General features: G+C 42.8%; 1 protein-coding gene across 1 annotated transcript; it reads left to right on the forward strand.

Annotated features, from left to right (window-relative positions):
* Nucleotides 1-12,693: 12,693 nt before the first annotated feature.
* Nucleotides 12,694-21,424, forward strand: zbbx (zinc finger, B-box domain containing; the record flags this gene model as incomplete). The annotated part of the gene is made up of 5 exons (XM_079271562.1): nt 12,694-12,717; nt 13,216-13,329; nt 20,522-20,609; nt 21,123-21,174; nt 21,420-21,424. The coding sequence occupies exons 2-5, from the start codon at nt 13,220-13,222 to the stop codon at nt 21,422-21,424; spliced, it is 255 nt and encodes an 84-aa protein (XP_079127688.1). The 5' UTR covers nt 12,694-12,717; nt 13,216-13,219.
* Nucleotides 21,425-21,533: the final 109 nt, after the last annotated feature.

Raw genomic sequence — 21,533 nt, forward strand, 5'->3', positions numbered from 1 at the left:
TATATGTTTATGCATGTTCCACACATTAATTGGCCCGAAGCACCCAGGCTTGTAATACAGTCATATCTGCTTGAATGGTGCATAAATCTCTGTTGATATGCTCTATTTTTTTTAACATAGCTTCATTTGTATGTATGAGTGTGCCGGCAGGTGAATTAGTCCAAGTGTGCATGCACATTGCAACTCAGGCTGCCTTATTGCAGCAGAATTACCATAAATCAAATTTACATTTGTCATGCAATTTAGTACTCATCTTGGTATTGCCTGGTTAATTTCAGCATCCACCGCAAATAAGATTTATTGTCATACAGATTAATAACTGGAACACACACACACACACACCTCCCACGCATGTCTCAAGGGAGCTATCGTAATACCACGATGGTGTGAACATTTGACACTTTAGATACAGTATTTCACCGCACAGCGTCCGCTCTCGCAACCCCACACTCTTTTACTCGTTGTCTCTTGTGTGCGTGCCAGCCAATTTACTAAGAGCGAGTGTTATGACTCAGATATGTAGATTGTTGGGGATGCACTGCGAGAACTCGTCCACAGGACAGATTGGTTTGGTTATGAAATGCTTCAGGCATGTGTCCCGGATTTTTGAAATTTTACGACCAACTCTAGAGACTGTAATTACCGCTAATGCATCGTGCACGTACATCGTGGACTTCTTGGTATCTAAATCTTCCTGTACTCTCACTGATCACAGAATATTTGACTTGAACTTACACCTTGAGGCAGGGTAGAGACACTTCTGTCACAGTGAAAAATGGTCCAAAAGTTCCACTCTGGAGCCAAACAAACACAAGAACTAGTGCCAAAAATAAAGCTAATGGGAGCCAGGTGGACAAACCCATGAATAAACAGTGTCTTTAAATAACTGCAGCCTTTGTCATATAAATATGACAACATATCGAAGGAAGGCTTTGCACACTTTCTGATCATTGTTTGCACAGACAGTTTTGCTGGCCTGTCGGTGATAGAACACCAACACTCATTGTTTGTTTTTGGACTGCAGAGACCAGAGAGAAGAACTGATGGACCAAACAGTATTTCTCCAACCAAAACTTTCAATTACCAAGCATTAACAAAGGTCATTTCCATTATGTTTCACAGCCCTTTTTTTGTTGACTCTCTTACTCTAATAATAATGTACAACTTCACTTGTTCCTTAAACCGTTTAGAGATAGTTTGCAAAAAAAAGAAAATCTGTCTACACTGTAAAGTAAAAAAAAATATTTAAAATGATAAGAAAAAATAATGACAGCGATAATGTAGTGTAATATGTAAAGCCTTTCCAAGAGTTTTTTTCAATGTTTTCACTCTCACGAATATCCAAAAGGGCAAGAATTGACAGCTGAAATGCCTCTGCTGCTCTTTTATAGTGCTTTCAGTGTAACGTCATCGTCTGTCCTCAAAATATTGGTTGAACTAAAAGCTGCACAAACTCATCCGTCTAATAACTAGAGATGTTTTGTTGTTTTCACTGATTTGAATTGGCTCCAGAACTTGAGGAAACAACAGCGTTCATTAATTAAAGAAAGTATAGCCAATATGGCTGTGAATTAAGAAGTGTTGATGGGAAAAAAGAAATCCAGCAACAGATGCAAACTGTGAAATTATACGGTAAGACAAAGCAAAACCAATGTGAATACATCTGTTGGGGAAAGATAAATAACACAGAAGAGCTGAATCTCAGTCCTCAATCGGCCAATGGGAATGAAGACGATGGTGCAGAAGTGGTAGCAGCTGACCGCGACCTGCTGTGGTCACTTTTATAACTCATAACTCCAAATATATTGCCATATTTTGTATGCAAAAGCATCCTGGCAAATTCGAAACAGTTATGGGCGCAGCGTTCAGTCTATTCGCCTTTTCTCACATTTTAATTGAACTCATCATTTTTCACATTTTTTAATCATTATAATTATTATAAATATATATTTTGTGCTTTCCCACAGTGGCTGCCGTTTTGGTAATGCAGACTTTGCTGGTCCTGAGGTGAAAAACACAACAACGTTGAATGACGTTCATCTGCAAATTACAAAACACAACATTTGTTATTTAGTTTGCTCCGCGGGGCCACTGTAGCTGACACCATGAGATGTCAGTAATAACCCAGGGCATGTAGGCTTGTACAGTAAACCTGTATATCTGCTTACTATTCTAATTCCTACTTGTCTTCTTTTACCTATTTTTGTGTTTCTCAAAGCAGGGGATTTAACACGGATGATTTCTGAATGAGTTTTTAATTGCATTATGGCTACAGCCGCACTTGTAAAGACGGAAATGACCGGATATTATATTTTTTTTTATGGGATGCAGGGAGAGAGAGAGAGAGAGAGAGAGAGAGATTGGGGAATGGTGAGGAGAGGCTGCTATTCAACCCATTCCAGCGTTTTATATCCAGGAACTACAGCCTTATGAATGACGATCACTCAAATCAGGCGTATGTGCTGTGTTATTGTCACCCTGAGAGGAAGGTGTGTGTGTGTGTGTGTGTGTGTGTGTGTGTGTGTGTGTGCGTGCGGGTCCATCCATTCAAGCACCGGGTCGGAACAGTAAATTAAAACGGGACAGCTTCTAAAGGACCCAAAAGATTTTGATGCAAAGAAACCACCAGTGTGCTCTGAAACTGTACATCACATCCAGTGTGTGTGTGCGTGCATGACTACATTTATATATCCACTTCAGTGTTTTACGTGTGTGTGTGTGTGTGCGCGTATCTGGATTAAATCAGTGCAGGAGGGTCGTTTGACTTACAGCAGGAAGATGCATGCTGTCAGAATGCTAAGCAGCTGTTTTGTAACAGTCTTAATATTGGGAAGGGTGCAAGGCAATAAATTCACTTTGACACTGCGTGCTGCTTCCCTGGGGTAGGATGCTGCTGATCAGCAGGTGCACACACACTTTGGTTGTAAATACAGATGCCCTCCTGAGTCAAAACAGGTTTCTTTTACGCTTTATCTACCCTAGTCTGCCAAAGGGCAGAGGAAGAGGATGTATGTAAAATGCGGGGAAGCGTGGTGAGGACTGAGAAAAATAACTGGGGGTAATGGGAAAAAAATAGTAATGGAAAGAAACAAGCAAAGGAAAAGCCGGTGAAAGAGGAAACAAGAGGGCAAAGATGAGAGGAGTAGAGGGAAGATGAAAAGAAGAGAGGACAGAATCAGTAGATGGAGAAAGGAGGCTGAGAGGTCGACTGGGGGACAGAAGGAGGGGAAATGGAGAGGTAAAGGAGATGTGAGAGTGTAGAGGTTAGCCAGAAAGGAGCAAAAGAGAAATCGTAGATAAACAGTAAAAGAGATGAAGGGTGAAGTGAGGTGAGGAAAAGAAGGAAAGACAGGTAGTGAGATGAGTAGAGAAGAGTAAAGGTGAAGAGAGATGCTTCATGTCCACCAGATGTTCATTAGCAAGCAGCCTGACACACACTTCACCCGTGTGTTTTAACAACCACCACACTAATCTAGTGTGAGTTGTGTGAGAGTTGTCTTTTTTTGTGCCCTTCTCCATCAGTCATGTGGTATTTTTTCCCCCAGATTTCCATCTTTCCATCTCCTTTATTTCTGTCTCCACTCCACAGGAGACGGTGTTGAGCGTTTTACGACTTGCAGAAATATTTTTTCAAACAAACTTCAGTTCCAAAAACTCACCACTTAGAAAGCCTGGAAGCTCTGGGTTTTGATGTTGACGCCTATCCTCAGATCAGTGAAACATCTCGTGTATAAAGGTAAGATGGAGCACGCACGTATACAGAAGCTCTGGCATCCGTATGCTGTGCACAGTCCCGCTCCACGCACAAGTAGTTGGCACTCAAACATCCAACGGTAAAGATCCCGTGCCATCTATAGGCAATTCAGAATAGAGAATGTTGCATAAATATTCAGATATTATTACTATTCTGGTGCCATACTGCTCAGTTCGCCTTAAGGCCTTGAGCTCTTCAAAGCAAATGGATTTCTGAGTACTTTAACACATTATAAAGCCCTGCATTTTAAAAAGCCTGTGTGTGTGTGTGTGTGTGCGTGCCCTTGCATAGTCCACATTGTCTTTCTGAATGCTAAAAGCCCTTTGACTGAACTACTTTAGTGTGGAAATCTATGGAATAGCGCACCTGAAATTGGAGGAATCGACTGCTCCAGGCGGGTGGCTTAACTCCTTCCATGTGCTATAGGCTCTCCCAGCACGGCCGCTCACTCGTGTGTTGGCCCAGCACGTGATGGTTTGGCTCTGTGGTCACATCCCCATAGCTGATATCCCCAAATAATCTCCCTCCTCTTTCCATTCAGCCGCTAGCTGGGAGCATGTGTGTGCCATGAGGGCATTATAGGGTGTGTTTAGAGGTAGAGATGAGAGGGGGAAGCACGTTGTGTGACGGAAGATAAGACAAACACAAATACGCAATATTCACCGATTTTAGCCGGGATTCAAACATGTTTTTTTGTGACTGAAATATTGAAGTCCTCCACCTGCCTGCAGCGTATATCTTTTCCAACCTCTCCTCACCTCCGGTTCAAGCTTTTTAAAATTCTGGTCAAGCTCTCAAATCTCTCCCTTGATATCTCTCTCACTTTCTTTCTTTCTTATCTCCTTCCTCCTGTCCCCTTACACCCCTCCACGTCCTCTTTCTCTCCCCCATATCCTGTCTATCATTTCTGCCTTCCTCGGCCTAAGTAATCTCCCTCTATGTCTCACTCGTTCCCCCTCATCTTCCGTCCATCCTTATGCTCTCTGGCTGCAGCTTGTTTCATTCTCTCTGTTCCTATAGTCCCCTCTCCCTTCTCCTCTCCCCCCGTCCGTGCATCTGTAGCCCCTGCCCCTCCCCTCCCTCTCTCCCTCCCTCGCTCTGTGTGTCTCTCTCCAATGGCCCCTCTCTCGCTGTCTGTTCTTCCATGAAATTAAAGCGCTCTAAGCTGCTGTTTAATCAGAGCCTGTTTGGAAAAGTGCTGCGATGACAGAAACTGTCCATCCCAAGTGCTGGCTATGTATGCATGTATGCCATTGTGTGTGTGTGTGTGTGTGTGTGTGTGTGTGTGTGTGTGTGTGTTCATGACTTCAATTATGTATGATAAAGAGATAGTAAATATCTTCATGTTGCTAAGGTTCTCCGTGTGTTTTTGCACATGTGTGGTGAAAGATGTGTCGATGACCATTCATCCATAGATAATCAGTATGAGCAGGTGGTGTGGCCTGATGCAGTGATGATTAACTAAATATCTGGATTGTTTACTGGTGGGGGCCGGATAAATGAACACAGATCAACAAAGCTTAAATACCATTTGCCACCACTGAACAGTAGTTAATTCCTCAGTGTTTATTATGGTGGAACTGGGAAAGGGAAGGCAGGATTGTAGCCTGTGAGCTGGTGAAAGAGATGACTTAACTGACTGTTGTGCATTATTTCCCCATGTCTCTTCCTAATGACACTGATCTTTTTTGGTGCTAAAATTAACAGTTTGACATTTGGAGAAATACTCCACACTTTCTTCCCGAGAGTTGGATGTGAAGATTCACTCATGTTTTTGCATTGAGCTAAGACCTGGCGGTGATTAGCTTAGCTAATTGTTGTCTTTGTATTAAATATGATACAATGTGTTGATAAGTTTAGATTAGAGGCACTGGAAATTGGATTTTTGAACTTTGGACAGAACCAGGCTAATTCCCCCTGACTCCATTCTTTATGCTAAGCTAAGCGCTATAACAGTGGCATTGGTCCGCTCCTCTAACCAGCTGGCTGGAAAGCAAATACATACATATGTGACTGATGTTAATCCTAAACGAGTGCTCTTTTGAAATTGAATTGTTGAATAGGTTTTTGTGTGTATGTGAATGTCCAGTTTATTTACAAGATCTCATATTTACAAAAACCCTCACACATTCCAGCTCTTATCATTGGCACAACAACTAAATCAGAGGAGTGAACATTATTCAAACATGCTTCATCCACACAAAACACAAACTGACAAACTGACTGCTGCCCTTTAGTTTTTGTAAGTTATAAATGTGTTTGTGACAAACTAGCACTTCTTGAGTATGGTGATCACTCCCCCCCCCCCCTCCCCAACCTGTATGTAGAGAATGATTGCTTTAGAGGCAACAGTCCTTCTTCAGGCCGTAGCTGACATCACTGTGGTGCGATCAATCCATGACATGTACCACATATAAGCTCTAGATGGCAGTAGAGGTGCAGCCCACTGACAGACTTATGTCACCGTGAGGGTGTGCTTATGTGCAGGTGGTGTGCTTGTACCTGCAGAAATCTGTTTGTGTGTGTGTGAGAGAGAGAGAGGGAGGCAAGAGTGATCAAGCATCAACAAAAAAAAAATCCCAGCAGTGAAAGGTATCTGAGTTTTATTTTACCTGTTCTCCCACGCACAGTGTTTTACAGACATTGGAGGGAAAATTGTCTGTTCTAAATCTTGTTCGTGCCACCGTTTGTCTCTACAATCCGCGGCAGAACAATAGGCTGATGTGATCAAACAGTATCAGCTTGTTCCCTGGTTATTAAATGTCATGTCTGACCCAGATTCCTTTGCAGCGGTGACTGTCACACTCACTACCTTTCCGAGAGTGGGATATAATAGCATGGGGTAAAATATATTTCAAAAAAGGGAACGACACAATTTTATTTCGACGCAGCTTTAACAAGGCAAGTCAGTGTTTCTGTCAAACCTTCCACCCGAGCCACAATTTGCAATTCATCCTCGCCCAGTGGAGGATTGTGGTGTACTGTATCCTCCTCCATGTCTTTGCACATCTCTCTCTGTTTGCATTCAAATGCTTTTTGATTGTCTGTAACAGTAAATACCTGTCTGTCCTGCTTTTTATTTCTTTCTTTCTTGCCTTTCATCAACCAGCCGTTACTCCCGCTAACTGTCATATGCTCATCCGGGCTGTGATCGATGTGTGTGTGATCTCCATGCGTGTACTGTGTCTTTGGGTGTGCCACAGAACGCCATCAGCATAAGCTACCTTGATGAAGAGCCACTCACGTGCCCCCACCCTCTTCCTCCCTCATCTCTCACGCTCATCCATCTCTCCCTCCCTTCTTCCCTCCCATACTCAACCTCTCAATTTCTCACTTGGCCTTTGTGTCCAGCCCTCTGGCCTCTCCCCCTCCTCCAGGGCTCTCATTACCTCTCCTTTTCTGTGACATCCAATGTCTGGCTGGCCATCAGTTCCCGACACCTCGATGTTCTCGTCTCTCTCTCTCTCTCGCTCTCTCTCTCTTTCTCTCTCTCTCTCTCGCTCTCGCTCTCTCTCTCTCACACTGCAGCTGTCTTTATTGCTCACTCCCTCTCCCTCCACTTTTGTTCTTCCTCTCTTATTTCCTATCTTTCCTTTCATACAGTCACCTCCTCACTATCTGTTGGTTTAAGCAAGTCAACGTCCACTGAGTACCTCTCACAGTCGTGGCCTGAGAGTTTTTTTTTTTTTTTTTCCTCCAGTGATGAGAACCTCAGCGAGAAGGAATCTCATTATTTTTGAGTGGATCTGCTGTTGAAATGTTCCACACAGCAGTGAGAGTAAATGATGGTTGTGGCCTTTGAAATAACTATCGCCAGAAGTTTACAGTTATTTGTGTGGTTTTAACAAAGCAGCTCTGCAATGGTTGTGGGCTCAGCAGCAATACCAGCCATGAGCAGAGTTTCATCATTATCATAAGTCATGTTGAAAATTGGGTTTACAATATCAAAATGAAAACTTACATTTGACCATTTGATATTATTGGAAATTAGACAGTCACAAGTGATTTACTTAGAAAGCCTTGTTGGCTGTAGTCTTTTCTGTTTTGCTAGAAAATAAAACTCCTAAAATGGCTACTGTTTCTTACTGCACATGGTCCATCGCTGCCTTCTTATTGGTTTGTTTACTTAAAAAAAGGAAGTGAGTTTTCTGACTGATGTCTTCAGTAGAAAGTAGCAGCAATGAAAACTGAATATCTGTGACACTGTCTCTGATGTTACATCTTTTTTAAATGAGCCAGGCTAATACAATTATATTCACATTCATTGGCCACTTTCGCAGCAGTTATCTAAATTGTCATAGCATAGAAAGCACTGGTGGAAGTTACTGTTATTGACGGCTTTGTTCCATTTTAAGTATTGCAGTTAAGCAAGCGAGAACGCACAATACTTGGACCCTGGAACCGACACGTCAAAATGAAATGCAGCCGTTGTTAATGTTGTTGATTACACCTGTTCTTTTCCCACTGTGACCTGTCCAAATGTCTACTGTGAAAAAGGACGACTGAACTGGGGTGGAGGCAGAAATCTACGACTCTTTTTTATTTCTTCTTAAATTTGGATATCATTCCATTATTGGGAATGCATAGCTGAAATCGATGCATTACTATTGATTGCTGAAATCTCTTTAAGCATCTTTATTTCATATTTATCTCATTTAAGATCTTTATTTTCTCTCTTCCTTGCCACAGCTCAGCTCCATCCGGTGCCATATTAAAACACCTGAGACTAGATTGGTTCTATTCTTTGTGTTGATATTTCCTGCATCTAATTCTGCATGTCTGTCTTTCTCCTATTCGTTTTCTTCTTCTTCTTGTTTTGGTTGGAGTAATGCTTTGACTTGCCAGTATCATCATGCAGCATGTCTTCACTGCAGGTTAGTTGAGTTGACTTCAATTACTACATCGCGCATTCCTTTGGATTTAGGACACTTTAGTTTGATTTGGTGCGATAATTTCAGGTCAGGATCCAAATAGTAGAAGGCTAAACGATTTCCCAACCTTTAATTTTCAGTGAGGGGCAGCTAATGGGCGCAGTGGTTAAAGCTGTTACCTGGCAGTCAAAGCAAGAAGGTCCCGGATCAATGGCTGTTTATCTGTCAAAGCCCTCACCCCCCCCCCCCCATCCTCCACCCCTCTCCTCTTTTTGTTGCTTGCCCTGGTTTCCCCCCAAAGACATGCAGATCAGATGAGGTAGAAGATTGAATTTGCCTGTATAAATGCATTTGCCTGGTCTTAATCACATATAATGGACAGGTGAACTGCTTCCCTACCATTTGTGCATGCAGGGATAGTCTTCACCCCCCTGAATGTCTGAGTAGGAATAAGCAGGCATAGAGGATGAATGTGTAAAAGTGCCCGGTCACCTTTATTCAAGGTTATTTAACAATTTCTCCATCATTTGGTCAATATACTCCCAGGATTACCTACAACCCGCCTATGGGAGTCACAGAAATGCTGTTGATTCTGGCTGGCTGACGACTTTCTCTCTCTTTCCTCCCTCTCTGTCCCTGTTGCTACCACTCTGTCATTGCTAAAAGGTTTTCCAACCATTGCCAAACAGTCTATATATATATATCCAGCATTAGGCCACGGAGGAAGGTTTAACCCAGCAGATGACATTCAGTACAGTGCCATAATCATTGCCTCCTAATGAATTAAATAGCCCTGACATTTCACAGCACAACGCTTGTCCTTTTCCCGCAACTGCTCTGCTGTTGCACCCCTCCTTTCATGCATTCTGTCGCTCTCTTGTTCCTGTTCTTTCCATTGCATGGCTTTTTCATGTGGCCTCTTGCTATGCCCCCCTCTCTCCCACCTCCTCCCTTTCTTTCTGTATCTCTCGCTCCCTTTCTTACTCCTTCCCTCTCTTCTTCTTACTCGTGCACTCATCGGTATGCTACGGCACGCTCAGCTGTCTATGCGGGCTGAGAGAGAGAGAAGTGGGGGAGGAGGGGGTGGGTCACTGTTTAGCAGCAGAGACAGAATCCAGCTGGAGGGTCACGACCCTAAATGACCATCCACACTCACACACACGCAGGCACGCTCAATAAGTCATACACTCGCACTTCCCTGATGGCAGGAGCAATAGGTCATATGCCAACAATGTAGAGAGAGAGAGAAAGAGAGACAATGGTTTAGAGGTGGAGGTGTGTTCGCTGCTTGCTGAGCCGTAATTGTCCTGTGGTTTGTAGGCGAGGACGGCAAAGAAGAAAAGGGACATAAAAAGTAGCAGTGGAATGAGCATGGTCGGCAGTAGAGGAGACTGCTTTTGAAATAGCGTAATAACGTTTGTTTTGTCCTGGGATACAGATGAGTGCTGGATGGATGATTGCCTGGCTGCATTGTTTTGGGACCGACAGAGATAGATTCATATCAGCACAAACAGACCTTATGGGTCTGTTCGATTTCCGTCCGTTTGGCGCATAGCCGTGTATGCAAGGACATCACTAAGACATTTGATTGTAAATAATGGAATGATTATTCACTATAAATATTTGTTTTCAATGTAGTTCCCAAAGGTGTCTTGGGGGGGGGGGGGGGGGGGGTACTTTTAAGAAATGATGTAGATATAGGTCTTGTATTAATTGAAAGGTCTTGTATTAATTGAAAGAAATGTATTTCCAGAGGGCACATTTATATTGTCTAATAATAGCAATAACAGCCTTTTATACAATCAAAGATATTCACTGCTGGTGTGTTTTGTGGACTGGTCAAGGAAGTATATTTACACTGTAATTTGTTTATATTCTGACAGAGACACGATGGTTTGTTTTATGTGTGTGACACATTAAATATTTGTAGCATATTGTAAGGACACAGACAGTGTAAGTAGTCAAGTTTAGTCAAACTAAACTACTGAAACAGTCTTTTTATATGTCCCGTTTACTGTTGAAGAATTAAGATTCATCTGCAATTGTGTATAGATCATTTCCGTTTATGTAATAAACAGACACATGGTGGCTCTGCTTTTCTCTACACAAACAAGCACTGTTATGGACTCACACATTTATTCTCTCACGTTGGTCTTGTCAAATTCATTCACATATTTATCGTACGGGCCGAATGGAAAATAATTTCTCTTCTGATCTCTAAATCCTTGTCATCATGAGAGTCGACTGTTGAAAAAAACAACGAGCGGTTCAAAGCTCTAATCAGAGCTACAACGTGATGCTGTGAGGATTTTAATCAGAGGGGAGTTCCCGCTGCCCATGATTACTGAGGCAATAGGGGACTTGATGACTTTCAATCCGATGTTTAGTCCCTGAACAAACAAAGGCATGTACAATAATTATTATTTTCTTAATAATTCAAGATGAACCAATAATTCATGCAGGGAAAAGTTCACAACAACAAACCAACAAGCACATGCCTGAATTTAAACGATCTGCGGTAAACTTATACACTGTAGTAGTGTAAACATAGACTGTAAGGGTGGGGGTAAACCAAACCACGTGCGGAACTATCGCGAGATTGGAGTTGGTTTCCATAGGGACGACAGCCCAACACAGACAAACCCCTTACTTGGACTGGAGACGAGCGTATATCCGGCCGGCGAAAACTTGAAATATTGAAATAGAAATCGTGAATTATAAGGTAAGTAATGTATTTCTCAATTTCATTACAGTAAAGCTGAATTAACAAAAGTTAACGTTGAGTTGTGCCATCACACGGAGGTAAACCAGGGAGCTCACGGGAGCGTGAGGTAAGTTGGATAAAGCTAGCGTTATGTTATTTTGTTACGTAATGTGCGTAACGTAACAAGGTTAGCTACAACGGCACTAACGTTAGTTAGCTTCGCTTTAGCTTCGCTTCACTTAAATTCTAGCTGTGACCTTTTCTCTACAGTTGCAGAAACCTAGATTAGGCTTAGCCAAACTAAAGTGAGTCCACATTTATCAGTCTGAAACATGTAGTTATATTACTAGTCACGAGCAAATAATGACATTTAATGGGCTAGCAATTTAAAACTGTTTTTTTGTATGAAAGATAACAGGTATGTTTATGCATGGCAGTGGCACTCATAGGCCATCACTCATTTTTCGTTTCCACGTTTAAAATGAAAACATCAGTTTGAATATCTTGTATGCATGATTATCATGCAGTTGACAGACAATGTTGATATTGGCATTGGTATCAGCTGACAAGGTGTGTTTATAAAAGGCAGTGGCACGGCCTCCCTACTCACTGTACCTTGCACATGTTTAAAATAAAAACATGAATATATGAACCTGTGTATTATTTGACTAGCTTAGTATTGAATGCACAATAAAGAGGTATACACGGTACTAGGCCCATTTAATATAAAACACATTTTTATACAATATATATAGTCGGGGGTCCCTGCTCCATCTCTATCAGTTTGGGTGTCCTTGACCTGAAAAACGTTGAAGACCCCTGATATAGGGTATACTGGCAGGTGAAATGTCAGGGTCTTTATTTTTCTGACGTCACCCACCTTGAGCGAAACTTACAGTAGCTAATCACCTCCACTCACTGTCACTTTGCAATCTGCTCAGTTCCTTGCAGGTGTGGCCTGCCGCACCATTACTGTATAACACTATATTACATCTGCCGTACTGGCTGATTTCTTTAATTGGCTTTTGCTGCCTAACAGGCTTACCAGCCATTTGTCAAGCATATACACGTCTGCTTGTTTTAACTGCCTCTTTGTACGTTTGAGCAAATCTGTCCCATGCTATTTTGTTCATTTCATTGCAGCAGTATTCATTTATGGCAGTGTTTGATTTAGCCTATAGGCCCAGTGTGATAGCTAGTTTAATGGCATTACTGTTGGTTTTTATTGCAGCGGAGACTCTTTGTATAAAAAAAAAAAGAACAGTGCAAGACGCAGGAGGAATACCTGAGGCCCCCCCCCACCCCCCCAAAAAAAGAAGAGACATGAATTTAAATGACTTTGTGGTGCTTCCTAACAACAAGGCTAAATCTGTGAAGCTCAATGCCAGGTAAGATGATATAAGATCAATGATGTATTTGCATTTGGTAGAAGCCCATTCGGGTTACTTTGCTGCCGTACTGTTTCCATCTGTTTCCATTTCAATTCTGCCGACAGAACGAGCATCTCACAAAATGCAGTTTCAGGCAAGATAAAAACTTGGGACCTCGTTTCCGATCTGATTCGTTTTCAGTGCGGTGTATTTAGTTTTCCTCATAATGCCCGATGCAAAAATGAAGTCTGATCTCCTACATAGTTTCTCATTTGCCAACAGGCAATTGACTGAATTGATGTCTGCCGTGTTTTGGTTCCCTGATCCAGCGTCTAATTGATTAAACCATTGATCAGTCATGGCCACATCTGGTGATCTACCAGTGCAGCAGATGATTTGAACATATTGATGAAAGCTAGGCAGTCCGATCTGACGGAGGTCATTTGGAGGATTGTTGTTGATTGATTGCACATTCTGTGTGTGTGTGTGTGTGTGTGTGTGTGTGTTGCCATATAGGAACATGCAAGTGCTGCAGATGGAGACGGTGACTCTGGGCCAGGAGAGCACAGAGATGGAGCAGAAACTGCAACAGCTGAAAGAGAGCATGAGTAAAGAGAAGGAGGAGAGAGGGTGAGTATCGGTGTAACAGTTACTGTTCTAGAAAAGGAGGAGAAAGGGGAGGGGAGAGGTGACCAGGAGGAGCAGACTGAAGTGGGAAGGTGAGAATGGAAGTAAGACAGTAGATCGCAGCAGGCAGGAGATGGTGAGTGAGTGAGAGACGAAGAGAGGATAGCAAGAGAGACAGACAATTTTAGCGCTCCTTGTGTTGTTGCACTCTATTACATGGAATATCTGTATTATTAGTTAGTTGCGGTTCGTCTTGTGTAGCATAGCAACAGGGCTTTAAGGATGAAGGTGTCCATCTGTCTGTCTTTCCCACACTAGAGCAGGTTTTCTCCACAACTACACGCCTGATTGACATCATATTGAGTATTGGGATATATACAGTATCTGATTTGATATTAATCACCATTATCTTGGTAACAGTGTGATCTGACTCCAAATTCTGTGTAAGAATGAGACAGAAATCAATGGCAGGACTTGCCACGCGAACCTGTCTGAAGAGTTGTGACCATCAACAGCCACACAAAAGCAAGAGGGTATTTACTTTTGCCCTGTACGATAGTCTATACAAGCACGAAGAACTGAGGAATGAATAGAGAGATTTGGGGAGTTAAGAGGCTTCACATATAGATGCTGAAAAACATAAACTCCAAACGGACACTCGGTCAGCACCATTACCACGTCGGCGTATGCCTGTGGTAGGCGGAGTCTGTACACCATTTAAAATACCTTTTTTTCTTTGTGGCATTGTGATCTCATCAGCGATAAATGACACAACAAGCCTTGATGGCTTTGTTTAAGGTGACGTCTCCTACTACCAGCGAATGTTTTGCCTTCCATTCAGGAGACGTGCTCCTCCCTCGCCGCTCGCCATCACTTCTCGCCGGATTGTGTCCCGACTGTAGGAAAAGGAGAGCAGCCACTGAGTAATGGAGATAGATGGAGGACGGGACTAAATGAGAATTCGGGGGAGGTCGATGACTTCTCTGCCTGTAAAGGTCAAGAAAAAAGGTTGCCATGGAAGTATAAAGGGAGCAGTCAGAGAGTTGATAAAGACAGGCATAGATGAAGTAGGCTCAGTGGACTGCTCTAAAGGGCAGTGACGCCAGACAGAAATTGATCCTAAGACCTTGTACGCAGCTTCGCTCATAAAAAAAAGTGTAATTTAATGGTAAACTAAGCCTTCAAGTAAACATAATGAAATGACTACCACATGACCAAAATATCCCATTTCTACCCTGAATTGTACCGGTCCGCAATGTATTTTGCTTGACATGTTTTTTACTTGGCCCCAGTAATTGCTGCTATATTTTAAAGAAGGCTTGAATTTGTTTGCAATGTACCATCCATTAACTGTTGCAACTCTTTAGACTGATTGCGAGAGATTTACAGAACCTCATGGATGCTGTGTTGCGCTGCAAATGATATGAAACGATTTAAATGCCTGAAATACATTTACTTCATTTCGAGTTGCTCAGGCAAAAAAGCTTGCACAGATGAACTGTACCTTATACTGACCAGTTTGCTGTCCTACCACAAGCAGCTGCCCTTCAGTTGTACATTTAGTTTTTGGTCTATCATCTGAAAACAAGAAAATAAAAAAAGACATCAAAAAGTGCTCTTTTGACAAAGAATACAATATTACCTTTATATAAATTGAACTAGGAAGTCAACTAGGGAGTCCAAACCCGAAGCAGATATAGATATATATCTATATATATACTGTACATACAAAACATCACACAGAGGCAGTGCTGTTGCCGTCCAATAAAAACATGACCCTTTATCTTCAGATGAACTGGTATGGCAGCAACAGATATTATATTTCATCCCTCAGACCAAAACGTATCTTCCAAAAGGAGTTGCCTCATTTATCACAGTGCTCCGGAGACGACAGAGCCAGTGGTAAATTACTACAGGATGACGGCAGACATTGTCCGGCCAGTCATCTCGGGAGTTGGGCCGCTAGCTGCCGAGATTACCGCCTCTCTGGTCCTAACATCTCAAAAACGTCAGCGTAAATTCCCAGAAAGGAATTATTTGGACATATTGAGCACATATTCATAATCTCAATGGTTTCTCTTTCATCTGAAAGTGTCAAAAATGAATAAAGTGACATTATAGCAGTCCTAGAAAGAAAATCCCCTAAAATCTCCCTGATGGAACAGGTGAAAGATGCACACGTGTGGTCATTTGGACAGTACCGGGATTAATATGGACTCTGAATTGAAACAGTATTCGATCTGTGACTCGTCCACATCCCGCCATTACAGGAAAGAGCTCAGAGAAAGGCCTCTCGCATTCACTGCGCAAACTGAAGCGTGAGCATTTGAAACAGACTTTTCTGCTCGTCTCACATTTCATCCTATTTCCAAGTTTCTCAGTTTGTCAAATGACAAACGATAGGCGTCAACGCGACAACAGAGATTATGTTTTGGGCTGCCATAGGACCATATCTACGCTAACTGATGCATGGCTATCAAACCTCAATGAGTTATATATAGAAAGGCTGTCGCACTGAGATAACATCATCACAATCTGACTCACACACACACACACACACACACACACACTCATCTATTGTGATTTTGTTTATGATTTGCAATAATAGAAAACAAGTTGGATTTGAATTGGGCTTCATGGCATTCTTAAAGGGGACAGCAGACACACAGTGAACAGGCACAAAGAGACAAACAAAACACAGGCGACCAATAAATGATACTGGCCCTAGTGTGTGTGTGTGTGTGTGTGAGAGAGATTGTTTTTGTGTATATGACGATTAAAAATGCATGCGCATCTTCAAATTCATTTAAAATGGATTGGATAGCTCACACACACACACACACACACACAAAATAGCATTTATTTTCTCACCGCATTTCATGACAGCGTATGTACCTGGCCCATTACTATGACTATTATCCAACAAATTAAGATTGAGCGGCATCTCAGCCATGCGCGAGCAAGAAATTAATTTGCAGAATGCAAACAAACACTGGTTATTAATGTGATTGTTTTTATTTTCCATTCCCAGTTTACTTCATTTCATCTCAATTCATTAATAACTCGGAGATGTGTTATCCAATGTGAAGTCATGGAGAGCAGCGTAATAGGGGTGTATATCAAAATATATGAGCACATAACTCAGGAACAGCTTTAGGGCGATGCGGAGTACGTATATTACACATGGACCACTTCAAGTGGTAAGAGGCAGAGAAAAGCTTACACACACACACACACACACACACAAACACATTTAGCACCGTTAATAACAATATCAGTGATTTAGAGCTGAGGTCTGCTGAGAGACTCTTTCCACATGATTTCGTTCTATTTGTTGAAATGTACATCATCAAAAAGCAAGGAACCGCATATTTTTAGATGATAATTGTCGGTTAAGTTATTTTTTTTTAGGGGATGAGTTGTGTGTCTGTGTATGTCGTTGTTCATGAGTACACTGCTCTGTTTCTGAGTGAAGCCTATAGCTCTAATTAAGAAGCCATACATCAGTATGTAGGAGAGGGCCGTCTGGTCCAGGCTGCACCGACGATAAGCACATGAACACAGTGTTTCCTGTCACACTGAAGTACTGCAACATTTACCGCTCCACCAGCCCCAAGACACCACAAGGTGTGTGTGTGTGTGTGTGTGTGTGTGTGCGCGTCGGGCTGCCGGGTTGTGTGTTTTTGATAGCGGTCCTCCATTAATAATGGCACTTGTATTTGTGTGTCTTTTGCATGTTGCAGAGAGTGCTACAGTTTGCATTGTGTTTCCTGAATCAGTAAACACACACTCAGAAATGATGCTGAAACCCTGTCTTTGAAATAGTACCAGCTTTTGGAAAATATTTCAGTTTTGCGTGTGTGAGCAAGCTTGAGGTGGACAGATACAGCGAGAGTTGTGTGTGTGTGTGTAGTCTCAGCTGGCTTAACTACAAAGTGTAAACAGATGAAATGATGTACGCTGGATATGATGCGGCTGAGAGGTCAGGGAAAAAGTGATAACTTATTCAGAATTATTCCTTTTTCCCTTTTTTTTTAAACTTTCCTGTTGAGAATAGAACAGATGGGTGGGAAGATACATTTAGCTACCTTTATATCTATCTAACTCCTGCCAATTTCAACATCTGCCACTCCCTTTGTTGCTTCTTCTGACCCCAGTTTGTTTGTATATCTGAATGTTTGCTGTCTGTCGGTCGACATGATAATACAGTCGACACATCGAGCAGAAGACGGGAGAAGAAAAGTTTGTAGGCGATGCGATGAAGGTGAACACGAACTGAGGATCGAAGGGAAGCGGTCATGGAGTAAATTACATCGTTAGGAACTAAAATATAACGGACACACATGTCCTGTCGGGCTGTTTTACAATTGAACCGCACATCAATGGAGCTGCAGCTCCTCTCCTAACTGTTATCTGAAGGCTGTTCAGCCATGCGGCCGTCTCTTCCATGTGGATTCCACAAAACAGTTGATTTGGAACACCTCTAATGAAAAAGTTGAAAGAGTTTTTCTCATCAGCTCCTCTCTGATTGACACGGTGGAGAAAGCAGGCAGAAAGAGTGCCTGCTTTTGGCGAGTAATCAGGTGTTGTGATGTGTGATGTGAAGGTTACCTGTATTTTCTCTCCGCGTCCTCCCTGAACCCGCTTCCCGGCGTCTTTGCCGAGTCTTTGCTGCAGATCTTCCAGCTGTGATTTCTGCTCAGGCTGTGCAGTCTGTGTTCTGCACCACTCTGTTTTCCTCTCTCTGCTTGTCTCTTACATCGCAGAGCTCCCGCACCAGATAAATTGGGGGGGGAGGAGGGAGATTGAGGGAATACTGGATTACTTTAGACTTCAGAGTTTGTGTGCATTTGCGTGTGTGTGTGTGTGTGTGCGCGAGGCAGATGTTGTCAGCGCTCCCTCTGGGTGCAACGGGTCAGTTAAAGGTGATAGCCGCGTGTTAGACACGAGTGTTTGGAGGTACGACAGGTGGTGTTTGCCTCGGCCCTCTCCTGTCACCGCAATATATCGGCTCATCATTTAGAAACATGAGCTCGCTGCGAGCTAACGTTGAACTGTGCTCCTCGCTGTGTTTCCCCTGCTTTGACTTTGATGAGGATGTGTTCTCTGACGAGGTGGCATTTGGTGTCTCGTCTGATGTTTGTCTTCAACATGCAACTTGTGACTCCGAGGTTGTCGTCTGTTATCCATCCACTACACAGCACAGCAACGTGTGATAGGAGTGTGTGTGTGTGTATGATGTTCTCTGTGTAACAGGTGTTGTCAGGTCACTTCAAGTCTCTCTCGCCCTCTCTCTCTCGCTCGCCCTCTCTCCCTCCTTCTCTCCCTCCCTCTCTCTCTCACCCTCTTTCTCTCGCCCTCTCTCTCTCGCTCGCCCTCTCTCCCTCCTTCTCTCTCGCCCTCTCTCTCCCTCCCTCTCTCTCTCGCCCTCTCTCTCTCTTTCTCTCGCCCTCCCTCTCGCTCTCTCTTTCCCTCCCTCCCTCCCTCTCTCTCTCTTTCGCTCTCCCTCGCCCTCTCACCCCCCCCCCCCCCCCGAGTATGTATTTCCGTGTTTGTGAGACAGAGAAACATTAATTGTGGGCACGTGTCAGTATCTCTGTTTCTAAGAACAACTTTAAGCCTTTATTACTTTGCAGTGTATGGTTACTCACACATGTTTGTGTGGGTGTAATTGAGTATGTGCTTGTCTGGATTAGATAGTGAGATCTTTGCTAATTCAAAGTCCACAGAGATACACACACACATGCACACACGCACACACACGTTATCTCTCCAGGTTGCCTGTCCTGAGGGGACACCCTGTCATCCTGCACCGACAGAGGTGTGCCTCAACTGTCTCCCCCAGCGACAGTCCAGTTGCCAAGGTAATGTCGCCAGGGTGATTACCTGACGCCTACCATCAGTGTCAGCCCAGCACATCGATGGCGACACACACACACACACACACACACACACACACACACACACACACACACACACGCGCGCGCGCGCAGAGAGACACACACAAATAGATTCTGACTTCCTGTGCCTTGACAGGCTGCCAGCTCAATTCTGAATAAACTTCTCTCAAAGACAGCCAGACATCACAATAGCATAAATAGCATAAATAATTCAACAACATGAGCATGAATAACTCTCGTCTAAATGAGGATCCCTCTCCGTTCCTTCACTCTCTGAAACAGGAGTGAGTGTGTATGTACTGTATGTATTTATGTTCTTGTATCTGCGTCTATGCCTGTGTGTGTGAGAGAGTACATGTAGTTCCGATCACCTTTCATGTTCTGCTTTTTGTGGTCGAGGTTCTAATTGTCTGCAACATGACGGAAAACATCCTTTTGGTCTTGGACTGATGTTCAGGTTTAGACTCATGTGACGTTGTATATGTGCATCGTTTATGTTGGTATGACCAAATTCTTGTGTGCATGTAAAGTGGCAAAGTGCTTTTCCTGGCTGTTCTAACTACTCCTAACAACACAGGGACAATGTTGCGATACATTAAACACTCTTTTTCTACTTAATGGAACAAAGTGATTTTCTAAATGTATTTATTTATCTAATTTCCATGGATTTAGGGATTTAGTTATAAGGTGATGTTGCACCCTTTTTCACATTTTATTCTTGACATCAGTGCCTTCTCCTCGATTTAAAGCCTGTTGTTAAAGTGCTTCAGTGTACTTAGGTACTTCAGTGGATTAAAAAAACATTAATCCTGAGTTTTGCTATTTCTATCCTGCTTCACTTTCACGCTATCGGTGATACAGGAATGGCAAGGTGCCAGCTTTGTTAACAGCCCTCAAATATTATGAGAATAGTCTCCTCGAATAATTATTAAAAAGCATCTTCTCTGTGTGTTTTGATGTGGCTGTCTGTGCCTGTGTATTATCTTGATGTTAATCAAGGATTCTCATGATTATGCTGCCATATCAAGATCTTCTAATGTAGAATGAATATCAAAGTTACATTTCTTGGATGTGGAAAATATGTCTTGGTGAACAAAAGGAGGCAGAAACAAATCAAATTCAGGACATTGACAGATGTAAACACTGTTTCTGAAACGTGATGGCAATTAAAACTGGTAGCTATGATACTGTAATTGAGCTATGCGTATCAAATTCAAAGGGATTGTAATTCAAGATTGCTTGTTTACGATTGCCAAAGACAAACTCTCTCTCCCTTTGTCTTTCTGTCTGTTTAGGCATTCGGGAGGGTTCAGATGGAAGTCTGGGCAGCGTGGTTCTTTAAACAGCGGCGTAAAGAAGAAGAAGGAGGACATACTCCAAAAGGTACAGGAGAAAATCGAACTATAAGGACGTGTGTGTGTGTTTACTGGATTATTTAACTTGTGAGGAGCTTTGTCTTGTGGGTTGTGACCTTAAGGGTTACCTGCACTGTAGAATATTCAAATTCCTCTTTCCAAATTTGCTGTGGGTGCACCATGTGCCTGCATCCATGAAAATAAGTCCAACCACTCCTTGAGTGCACTGTGCATGACAGGCTTGAGATTGCCCTTAATTAGTTTTTTAATTTAATCTTGTGTCCGATATCTCAGGAGAGAACACTCGACCAAGAAACTCCTTCTCTAAAGTTTACACCTCTTGAGCGTAAGAGAATGAAAAACAATCGTAGTTGAATTGAAGAATGGATTAACACGTTATCTATTTAAAAACCCTTATGGTAGCAGGTTTTTAACATCAAACGAAATGGAGTGATGTGAAAGTGCAAACGTGAACACAGAGTGGCTCACATGTATATAGAAACATACTTACCCCGTCCCCCCCGTCCCGTCCCCTCAACAGCTGTCAGCAGGCAAGGTGAAGATCAGAGTGCTGAAGGATGAACCACTAACAGGTGAGTCCTTTACAGCCACAGCATTGGCTTCCTACTGTTAGTATAGTTACCGGCACCAGGTGGACTTGACACAGATGTGTTCTCACTACCCTGTACTGGAACTGGAATTCTACTCTCCATGTGGAGGTTTGGCATTCAAGAGCAGCTGACAGAGCCGAGCCCTGGGAGCTGGTAGAGGTTCAGTGTCTTGCTCACGGTTACTTCTGTGAGGTGGATACTCGGCATGTGGAGTTCTCTTGTTGAAGATTGATCCGTGCAACCAGGAGCCAACCTGGGCCGAATTATTAATGTTTCCAACATGCCTGAGGCACAGAAATCACACCTTTTTAACCGGAATCTTTCAAAATGAGCTGACACGT

This window comes from Melanostigma gelatinosum, assembly GCF_949748355.1.
Source record: "Melanostigma gelatinosum genome assembly, chromosome: 7".
NCBI classification, from domain to species: Eukaryota; Metazoa; Chordata; class Actinopteri; order Perciformes; family Zoarcidae; genus Melanostigma; species Melanostigma gelatinosum.